Source organism: Schistocerca piceifrons, chromosome 4 (assembly GCF_021461385.2).
Source record: "Schistocerca piceifrons isolate TAMUIC-IGC-003096 chromosome 4, iqSchPice1.1, whole genome shotgun sequence".
NCBI lineage: Eukaryota > Metazoa > Arthropoda > Insecta > Orthoptera > Acrididae > Schistocerca > Schistocerca piceifrons.
This window is the reverse complement of record NC_060141.1, coordinates 404,741,616-404,763,167: the sequence shown is the minus strand read 5'-3', so window position 1 is coordinate 404,763,167 and position 21,552 is coordinate 404,741,616. Positions and strand designations below refer to the sequence as shown.

At 38.3% G+C, this 21,552-nt stretch overlaps 1 protein-coding gene across 2 annotated transcripts in view; it reads left to right on the top strand.

Annotated features, from left to right (window-relative positions):
* LOC124795419 (CREB-regulated transcription coactivator 1-like) overlaps positions 1-21,552 on the top strand; it is a 372,101-nt gene that overhangs the window by 313,456 nt on the left and 37,093 nt on the right. For both annotated transcript variants that reach the window (XM_047259442.1, XM_047259443.1), the window contains one exon: positions 7,962-8,033. In XM_047259442.1, the coding sequence (XP_047115398.1) occupies positions 7,962-8,033 (72 nt within the window). The remainder of the gene's footprint in view (positions 1-7,961; positions 8,034-21,552) is intronic.

Genomic DNA, 21,552 nt, shown 5'->3' with positions numbered 1-21,552 from the left:
GCAAATGTGCATTTCTTTGTACTCTGAGGAAGAATATGAGCTTAAAGCTGAGCCACTGTATAAAATTCCTGCTTATGTGCCTATCCACTGTCCAGTGTGTGTACTACACAGTGAAAGGTTATTCTTGTATTATGTTTCAACCACTGTTTCCATGTGTCCTATGAAACTCGTCATTATATGGGAAAGGTGTAAATTATAAGAAATACAGTGATTATTGAATGTACAATAGCAATTACAACCAACAAATGGAGGGGACAGTCAGGCTTCTCGGTACCTCAGGAGTTAACAGTGCTCACAGTAGAACATTGACAAGAAGGATGAATATCTGAAGATTTTTAAAAAAGGGGGCAAAAATCAATGAAATCAACAAATAAACAGTTTCATGTAGCGAAATTATTTGAAAGAAGTTGCAGATAATAGCTAAAAGTAATTGATGTACGTAACCTGAAAGAGCATCATTAATTTATATATAAACTGTTGTGCATAATTTAAGGATAAAAGTAACATTCTCATAAAGTATCACTACTAAGAAACATAACTTGATGAAACTTGGACTGTACATAGAAAGAACTGTTACGTATAGTACAGAAGTCAACTGAAAGAAATACACAATGAGAACAGAAATGGCACTTCCATTCAAAGACAATAACGACACTGAAGTTACTGTGATTCATGATGGTCCCCTGGACATTACAAAAGGCCATGGTTCTTAATAGAATGTGTGATTACTATGGACGGCAATGAATGTTCTGCAATGTGCTTCCATGCTGGCCACAAGCACAAGATTGGTAAAGAGTTCTTGGATAGGGCATTCCATTCCTCCACCACTGTGGTTGACAGTTGCTGGAGAGCTGCTGGCACATGTGGACATGCTGCAGTACATCTCCCGAATGTATCCCACACATGCTCATTTTGACCTAAGTAAGTGGAACAGGCGGGTCAGTCCATCCCTCTCATTCCAAGAGCTGCCCCACTTGTGCAATTTGATGTGGTCACACAGTGCCATCCATAAAAATAAAGTTAGGGCTGAATGTGCCACTGAAAAGATGCAAATGGGGAAGTAGTGCAGTGTCACACCAACAGGCACACATTGTTCAGAGATATGGAGGTCAGTACACCCATTCAATATTACGCCTCCCCATGCCATAACACCTAGACCACTAAAATAATCATTTCGACAGTGTTCCTGGGCGCATTACGGTTCTTACCTCTCACCATGTGAGGGTACTTAAGTCCTCCCAGGAACATTGTTGAACATCATCATAATGCCGTCATTGTGTGCACATACCGATCTCCATAACTTTGAACTCAGTACACCCACCGGCGCACATAATGTTGTTATGACACTGTATTCTGTACCCTTTGCATCTTTTCAGGGGTGCATTCAGCCCTGACTTCATTTTTAGGGATGATAGTGCGTGACCACATCACACAACACAGGTGGAGGAGCTGTCCTACCTGTTCCACCATCTTAAATCCCATTGAGAATGTGTGGAATGGCATGGACAGACATGCTGCAGTACATGGCCAAATGCACCAACTACTATCCAGCATTGCCAACCGTACTGGAGGAGAAATAGAATGCCCTACCACAAGAACTCCTTACCAACATTGTGGCCAGCATGGTAGCATGTTGCAGGGTGTGTATTGTCCTTCCATTAAGAGCCATGTCCCACCTTTCATGAAGTCCAGGAGACCACCATAAATTGCTATGACTTCCGTGTAATCGTTGTCTTTGAATCAAAAGGTCATTTCTGTTTGTCTTATTGTGTATTTCCCACTAAAATTTCCTTGTTAGTTCTCATTCTGTTGGAGCATAAGTATTCTCTCTAATGAATTTGACTTTTTCCACTTAGAAAAGATGAGGCAGGTCATTTGCACAATTTTATATAACAGCATTTTGGAATTAGAAAAGATGAGGCAGGTCATTTGCAGAATTTTATATAACAGCATTCTGGAATTTGAATAGTCTCATTCACTTTTGTATTGTTTCCTGCATCTTACTGTTGGTTCATGTATATGTTATACTTAATTTTCCAAATGATCTGTATCCTTGGAATTTTTTTTAAATATATCAAATGCTGCAAATTTGACCCCTTACCCTTTTTAAAGAAAAATAGTGTAGCCATCTGAGGCCAGCTTTAGTTATTGCTTTGGCAGCTAGTATTTAGCTGATCGTCTTCTGTGTGAAAAAGAAGGGGGAAAAAAAAGAAAATTGCTCCTTTACCGAGCTAGCTTTTACTTAGACCTGAAATTTTTTTATAAGTTTTTCTTTTTCTTTTGCATTGAAAAATATATTTGTCACAGCATAATGAAATTCCTTTAGTGAAAGGGAAAAGCTCAATAATGATTGAAACTGGATTAGATCCAGTTCATTTTTATGTCTCTTTATCCTTCCAAATGGTAAGCTGTTGGGTTTGGATGGAAGAAAATTATTATTTTCAAGGAACTATGAAATGTAATGGCGTGGTTGAAGATATTTACTAAAATAGTCTTTCTTTGAAAATTAATACAGCATTTGGTGTGACATCTCTTTGAGATTTTGATGGAAAATAAATATTAAGAACCTCAGTACATGTAAGATGTGGTGGTTAAAAGCTGACTGACTTATGCTCACACTTCAAGTATTTTCAAGTGTAATGGTTATTGTTTCAGTGACAAGTTATTCCTGTTGCTCACTGCTGTTTTTGATAGTACAAATAAGACTGTGAAAGGTTAACTGGCTCCAATTTCTGAATTTGCAGCAGTGACTGTTAAAGCAATGGGCAGTCTTTAGGGATTGACAGAACTGTGTGTGCATCAACTACTGGAAAATGTAAAATTAACGTTTTAGAATATGGTGTAACTTTAATAAAATTGTGGAATGTGCAAACAAAGTTAGAAGGCATGTTCATTGAATAAAAGATCCCTTTTTCCCAGAGAAACACACTGGCACAGGAATCAGAGATAACTTATTGAGGAGTGCATGAGCTCAAGAATGGGCCAGTTTATCACTTGTGTGCACTCTTTAAGTTTATAAATGTGTGACTTATCTCCCTTAAAAGCTGGGGAAAAGCTTGCATTGAATGAAATGATAAGTACAGTTATTGTGTATATTTTTATGATTTTTGGATATAATAGAGGGAAACATTCCACGTGGGAAAAATATATCTAAAAACAAAGATGATGTGACTTACCAAACGAAAGCGCTGGCAGGTCGATAGACACACAAACAAACACAAACATACACACAAAATTCAAGCTTTTGCAACCAATGGTTGCTTCAACAGGAAAGAGGGAAGTAGAGGGAAAGACGAAAGGATGTGGGTTTTAAGGGAGAGGGTAAGGAGTCATTCCAATCCCGGGAGTGGAAAGACTTACCTTAGGGGGAAAAAAGGACAGGTATACACTCGCACACACACCCTTATCCAACTGCACATACACAGACACAAGCAGACATTTGTAAAGGCAAAGAGTTTCGGCAGAGATGTCAGTCGAGGCAGAAGTACAGAGCCAAAGATGTTGCTGTAAGACAGGTGAGGTATGAGCAGCGGCAACGTGAAATTAGCGGAGGTTGAGGCCTGGCGGATAACGAGAACAGAGGATATACTGAAGGGCAAGTTCCCATCTCCAGAGTTCTGACAGGTTGGTGTTAGTGGGAAGTATCCAGATAACCCGGATGGTGTAACACTGTGCCAAGATGTGCTGGCCGTGCACCAAGGCATGTTTAGCCACAGGGTGATCCTCATTACCAACAAACACTGTCTGCCTGTGTCCATTCATGCGAATGGACAGTTTGTTGCTGGTCATTCCCACATAGAAAGCTTCACAGTGTAGGCAGGTCAGTTAGTAAATCACGTGGGTGCTTTCACACGTGGCTCTGCCTTTGATTGTGTAGACCTTCCGCGTTACAGGCCTGGAGTAGGTGGTGGTGGGAGGGTGCATGGGACAGGTTTTACACCGGGGGCGGTTACAAGGGCAGGAACCAGAGGGTAGGGAAGGTGGTTTGGGGATTTCATAGGGATGAACTAAGAGGTTACGAAGGTTAGGTGGACGGCGGAAAGACACTCTTGGTGGAGTGGGGAGGATTTAATGAAGGATGGATCTCATTTCAGGGCAGGATTTGAGGAAGTCGTATCCCTGCTGGAGAGCCACATTCAGAGTCTGACCCAGTCCCAGAAAGTATCCTGTCACAAGTGGGGCACTTTTGGGGTTCTTCTGTGGGAGGTTCTGGGTTTGAGGGGATGAGGAAGTGGCTCTGGTTATTTGCTTCTGTACCAGGTCGGGAGGGTAGTTGCGGGATGTGAAAGCTGTTTTCAGATTGTTGGTGTAATGGTTCAGGGATTCCGGACTGAAGCAGATTCGTTTGCCACGAAGACCTAGGCTGTAGGGAAGGGACCATTTGATGTGGAATGGGTGGCAGCTGTCATAATGGAGGTACTGTTGTTTGATGGTGGGTTTGATGTGGACGGACGTGTGAAGCTGGCCATTGGACAGATGGAGGTCAACGTCAAGGAAAGTGGCATGGGATTTGGAGTAGGACCAGGTGAATCTGTTGGAACCAAAGGAGTTGAGGTTGATGAGGAAATTCTGAAGTTCTTCTTCACTGTGAGTCCAGATCATGAAGATGTCATCAATAAATCTGTACCAAACTTTGGGTTGGCAGGCCTGGGTAACCAAGAATGCTTCCTCTAAGCGACCCATGAGTAGGTTGGCGTACGAGGGGGCCATCCTCGTACCCATGGCTGTTTCCTTTAATTGTTGGTATGTCTGGCCTTCAAAAGTGAAGAAGTTGTGGGTCAGGATGAAGCTGGCTAAGGTAATGAGGAAAGAGGTTTTAGGTAGGGTGGCAGGTGATCGGCGTGAAAGGAAGTGCTCCATCGCAGCAAGGCCCTGGACGTGTGGAATATTTGTGTATAAGGAAGTGGCATCAATGGTTACAAGGATGGTTTCCGGGAGTAACAGATTGGGTAAGGATTCCAGGCGTTCGAGAAAGTGGTTGGTGTCTTTGATGAAGGATGGGAGACTGCATGTAATGGTTTGAAGGTGTTGATCTACTTAGGGAGAGATACATTTTGTGGGGGCTTGGTAACCAGCTACAATGGGGCGGCCGGGATGATTGGGTTTGTGAATTTTAGGAAATAGGTAGAAGGAAGGGGTGCGGGGTGTCGGTGGGGTCAGGAGGCTGATGGAGTCGGGTGAGAGGTTTTGTAGGGGGCCTAAGGTTGTGAGGATTCCTTGAAGCTCCGCCTGGACATCAGGAATGGGATTACCTTGGCAAACTTTGTATGTGGTATTGTCTGAAAGCTGACACAGTCCCTCAGCCAAATACTTCCGACGATCAGGTACACGGTCGTGGAACCCTTGTCCACCGGAAGAATGACGATGGATCAGTCAGCCTTCAGATCACGGATAGCCTGGGCTTCAGCAGTGGTGATGTTGGGAGTAGGATTAAGGTTTTTTAAGAAGGATTGAGAGGCAAGGCTGGAAGTCAGAAATTCCTGGAAGGTGTGGAGAGGGTGATTTTGAGGAAGAGGAGGTGGGTCCTGCTGTGATGGAGGACGTAACTGTTCCAGGCAGGGTTCAATTTGGGTAGTGTCTTGGGGATTTGGATGATTTTTGACAGAAATAGCACTTTTACAGCTCAGAAGCAGATTCAGAAATGCTGAAAATATTAACTAAAATGAAACATTGTGGGAAAATACATTTTATTTGGCTGGAAAATTCTCTCTCTCAAAGTTGAGAGCTAAACTTCGCAGTGCCTCCCACCTCTTATGTTATGGTAATTTGGTGGATGTCCAAAGTAGAGGATAGTAAAATCTAGGGAGGTAATATGAATTTCGTGACAAGCATGGTATCAAGGAGAGGCCACTCATCATGGAATAGAAATCAGTTTAAATAGAAAGAGTCATTCAAGGATGAAGATTTGGTTTAAAACTTGAAAAACTGAACAGTGGCTCAGGCATGTTTGTAGACTGAAACTTATCAGAACACCAAAACTGATCTGAAATTTAAAAGCTGTAGGTTGAGGACCAAAATTAAAATTTAGCAATGCGTGATTGGAACAGATTGGAGTAAAAGTATGACTCACACATGGAAATAAAGTTGGTCATAAAGTATGACCATTATCCTTCTGTGAAGAGAAAACTTGGGTGTTATTTAATTGTACTGGCTGATGAAGTAAGGTGAACAATTGTAACAAATTGTCTAGAAACTACAGAATGATGATAAATGAACAAGTGTGAGTAGTAATGGTAGATGAAATAACTGTTCTCAAGAAATAAGACATTATTAAAATGAAAAATTATAAATTAGTCGTCTTCTGTTTATATTACTCAAACTTTGTGTCTGTTCTTTTTGGGGTCATTTGTGACAGCAACTAACACAGTCAGTGATACAGCAAAGTTGTCCACATTTTGTGAAAGTAAATTTCTATTTGAATAACAATAAATACTTATTTATTATCATACTATCAAATGTTGATCAAACACTGTAATGAAATAGTAAAAATATATTTTGATGTTAATTGAAATATGCTTAGATAACCATGAAATACAATGTCCTCTAAGAAGTTTCATTGGTTAATGGAAATCTGTCATAATACAGCAGTTGTCTGCTGCTAAAGAGCGTCGCTTGTGGTTGTTACTCTCTAAGGATTAATCAAAAAGAAACATTCAAAATGTTTGAGTGTGTGAACTGATGAGAAATTAAATTGGAAGAAACACATTGATGATATGCTGAAATGGTTTGGTTCAGTTACTTATGCCATTAGGGTTATTGCAAATTTTGATGATAAACATATCAATAAATTAGCCTATTATGCCTGTTTTCATACACTGCTTTCATATGACATCATATTTTGTGGTAATTCATCATTAAGAGAAGAAGTATTTATTGCACAATAGTGTGTAATCAGAATAGCTGGAGCCCACCCAAGATCACCTTGCAGACATTTAGTTAAGGAACTTGGGATATTCACAGCACCTTTACAATACATATATTCACTTATGAAATTTGTTATTAGTAACCCATCCCAATTCAAAAAAATAGCGAAATGCATAACTACAACATTAGAAGAAAGGATGATCTTCACTATTCTGTGTTAAATCTGACTTTGGCGCAGAAAGGGGTGAATTATGCTGTGACAAAAATCTTTGGTCAGTTGCCAAATAGCATTAAAAGTCTGACAGATAGCCAACCAACATTTAAAAACAAATTACGTGAATTTTTAGATATGAAGTAATCACTGAAAAAAATTTGTTACATTGTGTAAAGAAAACTTATGTTAAAGTGAGATGTTCCACATCATTACGAAATGTATTCATGGTCTATGGAAGAAGTATTAATGTAATGTATATGTCCACCAGCAAGTAAGTTAAGTACTGTGCAGGCTTGCTGAGCGTCATGTTAGGAGCAGTGTTATGAGGGAGGTACACTTCTGGAACAACCGTCTATGAGACTCATAAAATGTTAAGTTTCAGGATTGTTCATATAAAAGGGCTTGTGGTCAAACGTGCATTTACAGAAGGAATGATACAAAGGATTTATGTAACATAGAAACTTCATATACAGTTCCTAATTATTGATGATAACATGTGAGTTTATTTAAACAAATTTACAGCTACCTTAAAAATTTTCATTGTTTGGATTTTAGCATTTTTTCTTAATTTGGTAGAGGTATTATATAGTTTCCCATCAAATAATTTGCATGATGGAATGCTGGTGTAAAGCAATATTTCTTGTGCCCTAATGTTAACAATCATTATCTTAGTTAATGAATGCCACATTTTGAAGCTTATTATGATTGGCTGACAGTAGGGGGAAACATTACTATCAGCAGCTGTGTTGAAACTATAGATTTTCATTAATTTGATATTTTAGAAATAAATACTTTTGACAGAAATATATTCAGCTTGACTTTATCCAGATAAATTGTTTCTGGTATGTGTATTATAACAGGTGTGATTTCTCTTTCTTTTCAGGTGGACAATCCTGTACCTACAAGCATCAGTTACATAAATTCACAACAGAGTAACACAACTAACTACTCACAGGTTAGTGAATCATTGATAATGTACTCTGCTTGTTCATTTGTTTCTACATAACAGTAGTTTCAGTAAGTGTTGAGACATTTGGTGTAAATCAGGAAAATGTGTTTGAATAATCACTAATTTTAGATAAATAAATTACTTCAGTGTATGATGTTGTTAATGCAAAGACTTAACCAATTGTTTTGATCGGCATGGAAAAATTTTGCCTCAATAGGTGCTACAATGAAATCCCAAAAGCTCTATAGTGTATTAACATTTGTGATAATAATTTACAACTAGCTCAAAACCAAGGTATGTTTAATATAATAAGGAGTAGAGCCTGAAACTAATAAAGGAAAGTATGTATACTTTCAGCAAAGACATTATAGATAACTTCTATAACTACGGCATAGTCTGTGTGGAACAGATGAAAATTCTACATTCTGTAAAAACCACTTCACTGATCAGAACTCTGGATTCGATAATATTTCTGTTGGCAGCAACTTTTCTCTAAAAGAAGTTAATTGATGATTGTCTGTATAGAATTCACCATTTTAGACCTTCATACCTACATTGTATGTACGCATTTTTTTCCAATAGTCATCTATACAAAGGGCATGCCTTACAACTTGTTGCTCATTGAAGGGACTGAGTGCAATATCTCCCTCACACTTACAAACTACAATAGTACAGGTATGTGCCCCTCCTCTTTCTCTCTCTTGCACTGCAAATAATATTAAATAACGGACATTTATCTGCAGTGGCAATCTTCATGAAATATCAAGACTGATCTCATCATACCATCTTCAAATAAAATGATACTGTGGTGTCACCACCAGACACCACACTTACTAGGTGGTAGCCTTTAAATTGGCCGCGGTCCGTTAGTATACGTTGGACCCACGTGTCGCCACTATCAGTGATTGCAGACCGAGCGCCGCCACACGGTAGGTCTAGTCTAGAGAGACTCAGTAGCACTCGCCCCAGTTGTACAGCCGACTTTCCTAGCGATGGTTCACTGATTACATACGCTCTCATTTGGCAAGACGACAGTTTAGCATAGTCTTCAGCACGTCATTTGCTACGACCTGGCAAGGCGCCATATTCAGTTACTATTCTGAACAGATAATATTGTGAATCATGTACCATCAAGAGCGACATTCATCATTAAGGGATTAAAGTTAAGTATGAAACTAATTACGTCCGCTTTCGGAATTCTCATTCCCTGTCATGTTCCAGACCTCACGTCAGTATAGTTCTTCCCTCCTCACACCAGCCTGCGTGAGCTAAAACGCGTGCACTTTGGCCTCCTCTAGTAACACGGTGTTGGCTCTTCTGCCAACCCAACAGATACTGTCAATAATGAGGATGGTATTGACAACAGATTAAAGTCATTTAGAGAACATTGTGAATATCAGGCATATTCCCTAAACAGGAAACTGGTGATTCCTTCCGTTTCATTAACCACAAGAAATGTTCCCTGTAACTTAGTTGGTTTTCAGAAAATGAAAATATCTTCTTTCACCATTTTAAAAGATGCACAGGGTGTTGTTGGTTCTCATCCTTTGTTTCTGTATGGTATTCGTTTGACAGTGTAGTAGCCTGATCTTCGGATTATTATAGAGTACAAAACCAACTCATTTTCCCACATTACTGGAGGTTTAATAAAAACTGTGTTTGTAACTGAAATTTTTGTAACATTAGGTAAATGCAGAATTTATCTTTGGTAAATCCTTCCTGCACAAAGTTCACATTGCTGATATATTCTTGCTACATTCCAGTTTTGTTGATAATCCAGACTGCATCTGTACGCTGTCTGTAGTGCTAGCACTGTCATCAAGGTGTTGTCAAATACAGCAGCATTTTTTGGATCCGTCATCCACAAAGTAGTCTAAACCTTTCTTCAAAATATTCTTAATGTGACAATATGTTAATCAGATTTTTTAAATACTGATTTTAAAGAGTATACAGTAAATTAAAGAAACAAAGCACACTTGTGTTACTTACAACATGCTAGTTTCTGTTTGTCTGCTCACAACAGGTTTTTGTGCAGACATACATATAGGCTGGTAATGAAGTGATATTGATTTGCAGCTTCTGTATTTTATGTTGTGCAATACTTACAAAAAGTTTAGGGCTTCTATAAGGGAAGGTTTAACATTATGATGTAATATCTTTCTTGAATTTTAGGATAAGCTTGTAACTGTTACAAATCAAACTGAAAAAAACGTTCTGCATACCTTCACTACTGACGAAAAGTTAGTTTGAGAACATTACTTTTCACCTTTAAGCGAAGAGTCTCTTTACTTACTGAAATATGGGTGGCATAGATTTTAGGGTATTCCTGCATAGTGTTTGACACCGTACAAATATTACTGTACTGTTCGTAATTAATGACATTATATATTAAGTAAACTAGTATTGGTTGTTATTTACATTACATAGAAAATCTTGTATGGATCATTATAGGGCCATAAATCAATTTCGGTTACTAAAAATGTTGAAACAGACAAAGCAATTCCTTATTGAATATATTGTAAAAATTAGTCAATGTGTAGATTATCCCTGGTGAAAACTAATCTGCTCGGTGATGTTTTGTAAGTGCAAATGGTCATTGTTCACTACTCCGTACAATATTTCATCTAGGTATGTGCCAAACATCTTCAGGTGAACTGTTGGTGACTGGCATGGGCTACTCTTGCCACACAATTGGTTAGTGCACTGTACACATTTTGCACTGACTGTCTGCTGGGTTGCTGCTCACCATGGCCCTTGGCATATTCTGTTGCCTTTGCTGAGAACAAATTCTGAAAATAGTGGAATTCTGTATGTTGTGCAGTTGGCAGTTGCTGTCAGTAATAAGGATTTCTGCCATTTGTATCTCCCTGGAATCTTTAATAATGCTACCCCAAAATAAATTACTGGTAGTCAAAATTGTTGTTTTGTTGTATTCTGTTGTATGCCGAATTGATATACAATGTGCAGCAATAATAGATATGGGTTGCGATACAAAGTGACAGCATTGATGTTCTACACAACATTCTCCATCGGTGCATGTGTTGGTTGACCTATATGAGGGTGACAAAAACTTGGTTGCACATTCACTCTTGGTAATTACTTCCTTGAAAGTCCAACCAAGTTTTATTCGACCACACCTTCTCTGGGTATGCTCAAGATAACTGTCGTATCGGCCGCTGCACAGCAGCCGTCAGCTCAGCGTGGCGTGCCACAACACGCGGGACACACAGCGAGTACCGCTGGCGCCGCACACAATTTCAGCAACTGGCGCAAGTGAACGCGTCGGCGCAGGGTTAGCGGCAGCGTACACACCACTATCGATGCAGATTACCCTGGTGGTGCTGCCCTTGCCACCAGAGTGAGCAACCGTATAAGGACGCCGTCTACCAACACTCTGATTGGCCGGACCTGTGGATTTAAGCTAGCTCCCTGAGCCCGTTTAACCAGTTCAATCTTCGCCGATGACTGTGCTGCTACCTGGGTGCTGGATTCATGACGACCGAACCGTACTGTGGCCTCCCTGGCTGGAAACTTGCGACACGTCGGTATCGACTGGTTGGCAGTGGTTTGGACTTGTATTCTCTACTAGTGACTCTGATTTCTCCTTGGCGCTACAGCCAGCGAAGTGTTGTGTAGTTGAACTTAAGTTTTGTTTTGAGTGTCAGAAGGTCAAATAAATTTGACTATCACGGAATATTAGTTGTGTTATAGTGTGGACATAACACAACAATAAAGTATGTTTTAAAGACGATTTCAGCAAATTCAGTTGAATTTTCTTTTTGAAACTGGAAAATGAAGTGTATTATCTGCTTAAACAGTTTTTAAATGAAGTTCAAACCAGTGGCCATGTCGTTTAACAATTTAGAAGTGATCAGGGAAAGAATTTAATAACCAGGAAGTAAAGGAATTACTTATAGATAAGGGAACAGAATTATTGATTCCTCCACCCTCTCCTCCTGAACAAAATAGTGTGGCCTAACATGAAAATAGAATAATTATTGAACTGCATGTTTGATGCTGAACAAAAATTATCAAAAGTATTGTGAGCAGACACTGCAATATAGAAGTCCATGTCTCGAATCATACTGGTAGGTCTTCAGTTCCCACCAAAAGCCCTTACAACCTGTGGTACGTTTGAGTAGTTAAAGTGCACTTACGTTGTTGACTGTTTTTATGTGACATGCAGCTTTTGGTAATGGCGCAGTGAAGCATAGGGAATCGAGACAATCAATCATGAGTGAGATGTTGATAACGAATGATGATAATGTTCTTCATTTCTTCCCGTTCCTAAATAAAGTTAGCTAACTGTTGTTTTCTTCATTCATAGGAATTTAAGTTTGCATCATATGGTTTGTAAATTATGGCATATTTGAAAATTGCAGCTAAATTTTATAACAGTGAATGTTTACAGTCATGCTTGTCAAAACTACTTTGCTTTTTTTGTGAATACTTCGCGATTTCTGAATGTGTTGTTAGGCAGGAACCTAAAAGCATAGCTTAATTCTCTGTGAGTGAAATGAGCAGCAATATTTACCTAAAAGTGCACTTCCAAAGTCGCATTATTATGCCACCAAAAAAACCGCTTGTACAGGAAGTGTACTTTCATGACTACCAAAAATGAATCTCGAGTCCTCGTACTAGTTGGTCGGTTCTCAAAATATGATGTAATTGGACAGATGAAAAATCTACTCACCATTCAGTGTAAGGAGAACACACACACAAAAGGTATTAAAGTTTGCAAGCTTTTGGAACAAGTGGCTCCTTCTTTTGGCAGAAGGGATGAAGGGGAAGAGGAGGGTTGAAGGAAAATGACTGATAAGGTTTAGGAAAAGGGGAAAAATTCAGAAAAGTTACCCAAAACACTGGGCCAAGGGAGACTTACAGATGGAATGAGAAGGGAAGACTGATTGTTGAGGAATGCATTGGACGAGATTTGAAAACCTGAGATTACTGTCAAACCACTGGGTTCTACATAAAAAAAGTTGCAGCTGATGGAAGTCATGACTGTTATTGTATTTCTGAATATTTTACAATGTGTATTTGATATATTGACACTTACACTTGATAGTTTCCTTGGCATGAAAACAAAGAAAAATGAGAATGCAGTGTTTATGGTAAGTGAAGAAAAATACACTGAACAGATATTGGAAAGATTTCAACTGGTTGAGTCCATTATGATCTCAGTTCCCATTGAACATGAAGAGAACAATCAAAATGATGCAGTTTCATCCTCTGTCTCCTGTCATGAGGCAATTGAATGTCTTTCGTATTTTTCAATAGAAGTCATCCAGATATATAACTTTTGTGATGAATAACACTGTTCACGCTATAGTTTTAATCAGCTACCGAGGACGGGCATTGAGTTGCACTTTAAATTATCATATTATTTATTACAGAGAGGAATATTTGAGAATTTACAGTGATGCTGATTTTACTGTTGGCAAGCATTTAAGTGGAACTCTGGCAAAGTACTATGTTGTGACAAATGGATCAAAAGAACCGGTTGGCTGATATTCTGATGAAATTTCTTGAACAAATTTTGATTTAATTTGCTATGTGCAGAAAGCAAATCAGTATTTCTTTGTTTATTTATGTGCTTAACTTTTCCACTGGAGGAAGTGTTATAGTAAAAAGAAAAATCTTTAAGGGTTCAATGTAAACTGTTATTCCATAGAAGATTTGAAATATCCTTGAGTTTTATAAAAACTCTTGGTTTTGCCACTGAAGAGTTCATATCCTGTAAGTAAAATATTTGTTAGTGAAACTGCCTTGGTCAAACTTAATAATCTTACAACAGAACTGCCATTGAAAATTCCCTGTGATAGTGATGTGTTAGATATATCACCAAATTTATGATTTATTGAGTTGGAAAATCTCTCTAGAATACCTCATAACCTTGTGAGATTATTGTATTGGGAACTTTTATATTTCTACTAATTTCAATGAAGAAAGTGATTTTTTTAAATGATGTTTTCATTGAATGTGTATGATAGGAAAGGGGGGAGGGGTGGGGCCAAATGATAAGCCACTTGTATGGGTAAATGTCCTCAAATCAGCACTTACTCCACCACATGACTGATGCTTGGCACATTGACTGAGAAATAGTTATCCCCAGTAAAAAGATGGGAGGAGAGGTTTGAAAATAGATATTTGTATTCTTGGTCCCTCTTGCGCTTGATAATAGTTGCAGATATAAAGTATGGAAGTTCTTCATAGAGATAGCACCCATAGCACACTTGTACAATCAAAGATCTGTATGAGTTCCATTCTATTTTTCCAAACAGACTGTTTGATTTTAGCAGACTGCCATAATCTGCTTCTGCCACAGGAATTAGCCAAAAAAGAAATTAAAATCTCAGAAGCATCTAAAATGATACTGACATCGTTCACAGCAACCAAAGTATTTCAGTATAGCATAGGAAGCAAAAGGTAGGTGACCAAATAAAAGAAATGTAATGATGTTAAGGTATTAGTTTTATATTATCTAGTTTTTATAACAGAATGTGGTGATTGCCAACTCCCAGAATGTGAAAAAATAAAATATAATCCAGACATTCTTTCATTGTGTGTAAATGCATCACATGTTTGGAAAATGACCAAGCAATTCATCAGTCTTTGAGGGCTTGTGTTTAATTATAGTGAGCATTGTCTTGCGATATGTAAATTGATTGGTACCATTATTTATTTTGTGCAACCAATGTAACATTCTCACAAGATAATTGAATATCTCACCTCGTTAAGTGAACAATAATTTAGTGGTTGTAATAATAGCTGTTCTTGTTGTTATGAAATACTAATTTTGTATTGGTGATGAGAGCAGGAGCTATTGTTAGGGATCTTACCAAAAATTGCCTGAAATCATGTGGGAAGACAACAGATCAAGAATAACATAAGATTGTTGTTATTGAACTAACTAAAGTGAATTGAATTATAGAAATATTAATCACAATTAAATGGTTCATTTCATTACATACAGTTTTAAAATTGATTTGTTGTACAGAATACATTTCTAGATTCATGATGAAGTATTAAAATACAAAAGTTACTGTATTTTACATCCATTACTATAACACATATACACAACACTCGCAACAGTTCTTGCTTTTTTAAAAAAAATAATAATAATAATAATAATTCCCATGTTCAAAATTGAAAATTATCATTTATCAGTTCTTCAGTAGAGCAATATTATTTTTGTGCTAGAAAAGTGAAGAGCAATTTTAGTTTGTTGCAAATTTTTAACCTCATATACTGTGGTGTTTGAGCACAGAATTGTAAACAGTGTGCAGGAAGTTTTAAATTATCTCTGCTGCGAGTGCTGTAATATTGTGCTGGAAATAGAAAGTTTCGAGTGTATGTTGTTTTTTATATATGAAAATCAAGACTTCATACATATACAGGAAAGAAATAAATAGTAGTTTTTAATTATGAATGTCATACCCATTGGTCGGTGATACACATGTTTATAATTACTGGATGTAGTTTGCAAAATAAAAGCTTTGAATCTGCCCCTGGAAATTTGTTAGTTGTCAGGGCCTATCATTTCTTTCAAAAATCTTTTGAAAACTGTTTTGCAGAAAACATACATTTCTCGATGATTGGCAAGGATGTGCTCCACATCTACAGATTGTTTCTCTATCTCATATTTATTGTGTTCCTACAGCCATTCCTTTGAAACAAGTGTACATTGTCAGCAATAAATCTAATGGGTTAGTAGATGCCCTACAATAGTTTCATAATTCCCAGCTTATCAAGGAAGGGTATACATTAGCGCCATGTAAGATGCAAATGATGCCCTTCTGGAATTAAAATATTGTTAGTGACTCAGCTGAGTTGCCCTAAAATATTATCTCAAGTGATATTAAGAAATGATTGTACACAAAGTAAACTCGCTTGTACAAATCATTGTTTCTGTTGGTAAACTATTATTTTCTAGGAGCAGCTGCAGTCATCTTCAGCAGTAGGTTACCACTGTATGTCTTCCATAATAGATCGAGCGAGGTGGCGCATCAATTAGCACACTGGACTCGCATTTGGGAGGACAACGGTTCAATTCCACATCTGGCCATTCTGATTTAGGTTTTCCGCGATTTTCCTAAATCGCTTCAGGCAAATGCTTAGATGGTTACTTTGACAGGGCAGTGCTGACTTCCTTCCCCATCCTTCCCTAATCCAATGAGACCAATGACCTCGCTGTTTGGTCTCTTCCCCCAAATCAACCCAACCCAACTCTTCCATAAAAGCTTTATGTTTTCCCCTCAGTCCCATAGCAGCATTGCAATGGGGTGAAATGTGGCCTCTAATAAAATTGCATACGAAAAATGGAATATATTGTGTTTTAGTAAAATGGGTGTCAGCTTTATATCTAAAAAATAATCTCCTGAATATGTTGTTTGCTTTGTTGTTCAGTTCTTGGCCCGTATATGTAACTATTATGCTTGTATCCACCATATAGCGGAGATACTGAGTCGTAGATAAGCACAACAAAAAGGCTGTCACAAATAAAGCTTTCAGCCATTAAGGCCGCATGACGTTCTAATATTGTTACATTCCATCCTGGATTTTACATTATGATGCTTGTATGATTGCCAAATAAAACAACTTTGGAGCTGTCTATTACCACATTGACAAGTAATTGCCATGTTCAGAAGTAATTGATTTAAGTATGGAACCCTGAAGTTCATCCTAAATTGTAGCAGCCAAATCAAATTCATGTATCTCTTGTGCTTAAAGGAATTTTCTGCTTTCTTTCACATAAATGAGATTGAAACCAGCTGCATGACCTTTTCCTCTTTCCTTAATACTGCAGTATATTTACTTTTAACAACGAAAACAATCCATTTTTGACAAAATAATTTAATTAGATGGATAAAAAATCTGCTCACCAAGCGGTGGCAGAACAAGCTCAAAAAAGAGGGTTGTAATAAGGCAAGATTTTGGAGCCACACGCTCCTTCTTCAGGCAGAAGGGTTGAAGGGAAAGGAAGAGGGGTGAAGGAAAAGGACTGGAGAGGTCTAGGAAGAGGGGTAGATTTTGGGAAAGTCACCCAGAACTGTGGGTCAGGAGAGTACCATAGGGGATGAGAAGGAAAGACAGACTGTTGGGGACTGCATCGTATGAGATTTGAAAACCTGAGAGCTTAAAGGTGGAATACAGGGTAATATCCAAGACAGAAATTACTGCTTAAACATTGTGTATGAGTTAATAAGAGTGAAAAGCTAAGTGCTTTGTATGTAACAGAGGTGGGAGGGGGGTGCTGAAAAACAGATGGGTAAGACAATGAAGGATGTAGAAAACTAAAACGGCATGAAGAAAAGAGTAGCACTATGAAGAAATGCCGAGATGGAAGAAAGTAACATAAGTTAAGGCCAGGAGGGTGGCGAAAGACAAGGATGTGTCGTAGCACAGGTTCCCACCTGAGGAGTTCTGAGAAGCTGGTGTCTGGGGGAAGAGTCCAGATGGCACACGTGTTGAGTCTCTGAGGTCATGATTGTCATGTTGTACAGCATGCTCTGCAACAGAATATTGGGTGTTGCCAATCTACACCCTCACTATGCCCATTCATCCTAATTGATAATTTATTGGTGGTGATGTCATTGTAAGAGGCTGAACAGTTGTGGAAACTGTTATGTAAACACTATTCGGCCTTTTACATTGGCACGACTACCATCAAGTTATCAATTAGAGTGAATGGGCATAGGCAGAAGGTCTATAATGGCAACACACAATATCCTGTTGCAGAGCATGCTCTACAGCATGATAATAATGTCCTCGGTGCCTGTTTCACCACATACACCATTGGATTCTTCCCCCAGACACCAATTCTCAGAACTCAGCAGGTGGGAACTAGCACTACAACATGTCCTTGGTTCTTGTCACCCATCTGGCTGTAATTTATGTTAATTTCTTCCGTCTCAGCATTTCTTCACAGTGCTACTTTTTTCTTCACCCCGTTTTAGTTTACTGTATCTTTCATAGTCTTACCCATCTATTTTTCACCTTTTCATAAAATTATTGAGAACACTGGCAATTATATTATAATGTTGGCCTTGAGTTCTACCTTCTTCTTCTCCTTCTTCTGAAGACATTTCACCACTAGCAAGGGGTCCGTCCCCATCCATAATCACAAAATTTGTTCAAATTTATGATATTCCTGTATGCAGGCCAGAAATGAAAGCAGCAGAAGTAGAGCTCCAGATAAGCAAGCAGGTCAGCCAAGGGATGAAGCATTTATGTTAGCATGTTTTCTGGGCAGCAGCTGATGCAGCGAAAAGAGTACAGAACAGTAATTAAAATATGGTTGAGTGCCTACCCAGAAACTATTTTGTAATTTTTTTCAATTTTTATATTACTTACACTACAAATAAACCAAAATAATTAGTATTTCCATAGGAGGCATGAAAAGGAAAGGCAAAGGAAAATTTGGGATAGCAAGTAAATATTTTGGAAGGGATTGTGAGGCGCACACAAGAACTTCGTATATAATATTAATTATTTTTATTGTTTTACAGTTGATAATTTACATGTTCTTGGGTGATATTCATCATAAAAAGGTTGAAGCAGGTATTTTCTTGGGAACTTGCACACATCATAATTGCTATATTTTTACAATTACATAGCTGTTTTAAAGTTTCTATAGAAAAACAAACTTTGTATAAATTCACAGAAGGTTCTCTCTCATAGCACAATTTTTGAGCAAACCTTGCATAACACATCATTTCGCCAAATATTGATGAGGGTAACTAGTGATGTGCAGTGGATTATATTTTGGTGCAATCTTCTGTTGATGCAATTTGTTATTTTCTCCCTCAATGAGATGAGAGTGGTTTTGAAGCTTTTTGATCAGATTATTTAACTGATGATGCAGGATTGCACTAGCAGAGTGCATTTTGTGAGAGTCACTTTAATACTGCATAGCGGCAGTCTGTCTTCATCATGAAAAATCCTATCCTATAAGTGTGGATTTTTTTCTTCTCTCTTTGGAGTAGGTAAACACATTGTTGCACACTAACTTGTAGTCAATAAAACTTTCATTACTTTCTTGTGTTTTTCGGTTATTATCAGCGAATTTTCAGCTGTGATCAGATTGTTTTCGGTCAAAAGGAGTAAATTATAATCCAGTAACATTTTGAAATGTTGCTTTGATGTTTTAGTGTGGGTGCTATTTCATAAGGCTCCTGTTTGTCTTCTACTGATGTTCCAGGGACATCAATATTTTCACTTGTAGTATGAGATAGTTTTGGTCAACTCAATATTTTTCACAGTATTCTGACTGTGTTCTGACAATATTCTCAAAAAATTAATGTTACTCAGTCAAGAGCAAAGCACTTGAGCTCCATAGCTGTAGCTGGCATTTGCCACAATGGCTAATGGGTCAATTTCAGCTGCACCAGGAACCTGTTGTTTGTGTGCAGCTGTCAAAATAAAACGAACAGAATACAAAGTCCTGTAAGCTTTAATTACAATCCTTTCTTGAGAAGTTGTTGGCACTGGTTCCTGTGGTGCTGTAAGTACAACCACTTCTTGGAAATTTATTTCCATCCCCAGATTTTCCGTTTCACACCTGTTATGAATATAATAACAAACACAGTATATTGAACATTATTTCACTTCATTTTTAGTGCAAGTAAAGAAAAAACTCAAAAGTTTCCACATAAGAACTCAACCTTACGTCCCTCGGATTACCATTCTGTGCTCTTTCTTCCATAACAGCTGCTGCTTGGAAATTACGCTAACATGAATAGCTCATGCCCCACCTGAACTGAGCCAAAAATGCTATTTTCTTTAAATGATTAGTATCTTCAGCTCCCATTTCTGCCACTTTCATTTCTGGCCAAATACTGAATGTATTGTAAATTTGTGACGATACAAAGCTACATTCCCCTTATAAGTTCACTACACTAATGTTTGTGAAAGTTGTAATACCAAAGATACATATGAATAAAATTAACTTTATGCAGCAGATTAAGTAATTGGAACTACAGAACTGATCAAGACTACAGAATGTCACATGTTCTCTTGCTTTGAAAATTCAGTTTGGTGTAAAATTTTCTATCAAATTCTAACACTGCTGTTAGAAATGCCTCTGCATTGTCTTTTGGTGCCTCTTCACTACAGTATTTTGAAGTGTCAAGCATTGTAAAAGGCCACCGATGCAGTACATAAATAATCCTCTCATGCGCAAGTGATATCTGGGAGGGAGAAAAACTTGCTGGTGTGTATTGTAACAGAAGAAGTTGCTCACTTTATCCATTTTATCAACAAGCATCTAAAAAAAATTGGTGTATGCTTAGAGTTCTGTAATACACACTCCAGATTTTTTTTTAAAAAAAGAAGCGTTCTGAAGGGGATGAAGAAACGAAATGAAGGTTCACAGGATGAGTGGGATGAGATGTGACTTCAGTGATCACTATATTGAATCAAATTTACAGAGAACTTGGCAGCATCAGCCCACCTATCCCTATGAAGCTGCATCCCCTCTGAAACGAATCCATGCACTAATTTGGTTGGGAAAGGTGTATCCTCTCCTGAGGCAAGCTATCCCACAGTTGTTGTAACATATCCTTGATATGCTGGGCAGACTTGAAATCTGAATTGGTTCCACATGTTCTGTGGGATCTTGCTGTCCACAAGGCTACCTCATCATCACTCAGGCAGTTCATGGTGACAGGTGCCGTGTGTGGACCATCATTGTCCTGTTTAAAAATGGTACCATGGTACTGTCACATGAGGGTAACACATTAAGGAAGCAAGATCTGCCATCGGAGTTCCCTCAGTCACTGTTTGAAGTCATACTTGATGGCTCCCCACACCATGACACAAGGAGTTAACACTACTGTGCCTTTCCAAAATATTAGGAGAATGGGACCTCTCCACCGGTCGCCACCATACTCACCAGCAATAGTTATTGGGGGGTAATGCAGAACCACAGTTTATCACTGAACACAATACAATGTGATGCAGTTTCCCAGTCACAGCACCATTCCAAACACACCCATTTGTGTTTAATTGTGTGCAACATTAATTCTCTAGTCTGCCTACTGCTTGTCTCTCAGCCAATGATGGGGTCACACGAGTGTCCATTACTTGCTCTTGTATGGCAGGTGCAGATATGAAAGGGTTTCAATGTGCTTGGTGTCTCACCATACTAGGTGTGGGAACAACACTAAATGTGAGTAAAACTAGTGTATTCTGGTGGCTGTTGCAACTGTCATAGAGGAGAATTGTGATTGTAATCATTAACATAACCACAGCGTATGTGTATGAAGGTACATTGACGTCCAAATATGTCTTCTGGGTACTACATTTTTTTTTTTTTTTTTTTTTTTGTCAGGCAGTGTATTCAAAGCCCCAAAACTTACATTGGATACCAAGAAGAAAGTGCTTAGGTTTCTTGTTACAAGTTGTGTAACATTTATATTGTATCCGTCATTTTCCGTGCACAGCTGCTGCTTGGTAATCCATTTTTTCCCCACAGTCCTCATGGACCATAAACATTGCCATGGTAGGATGGCATACATGCCTC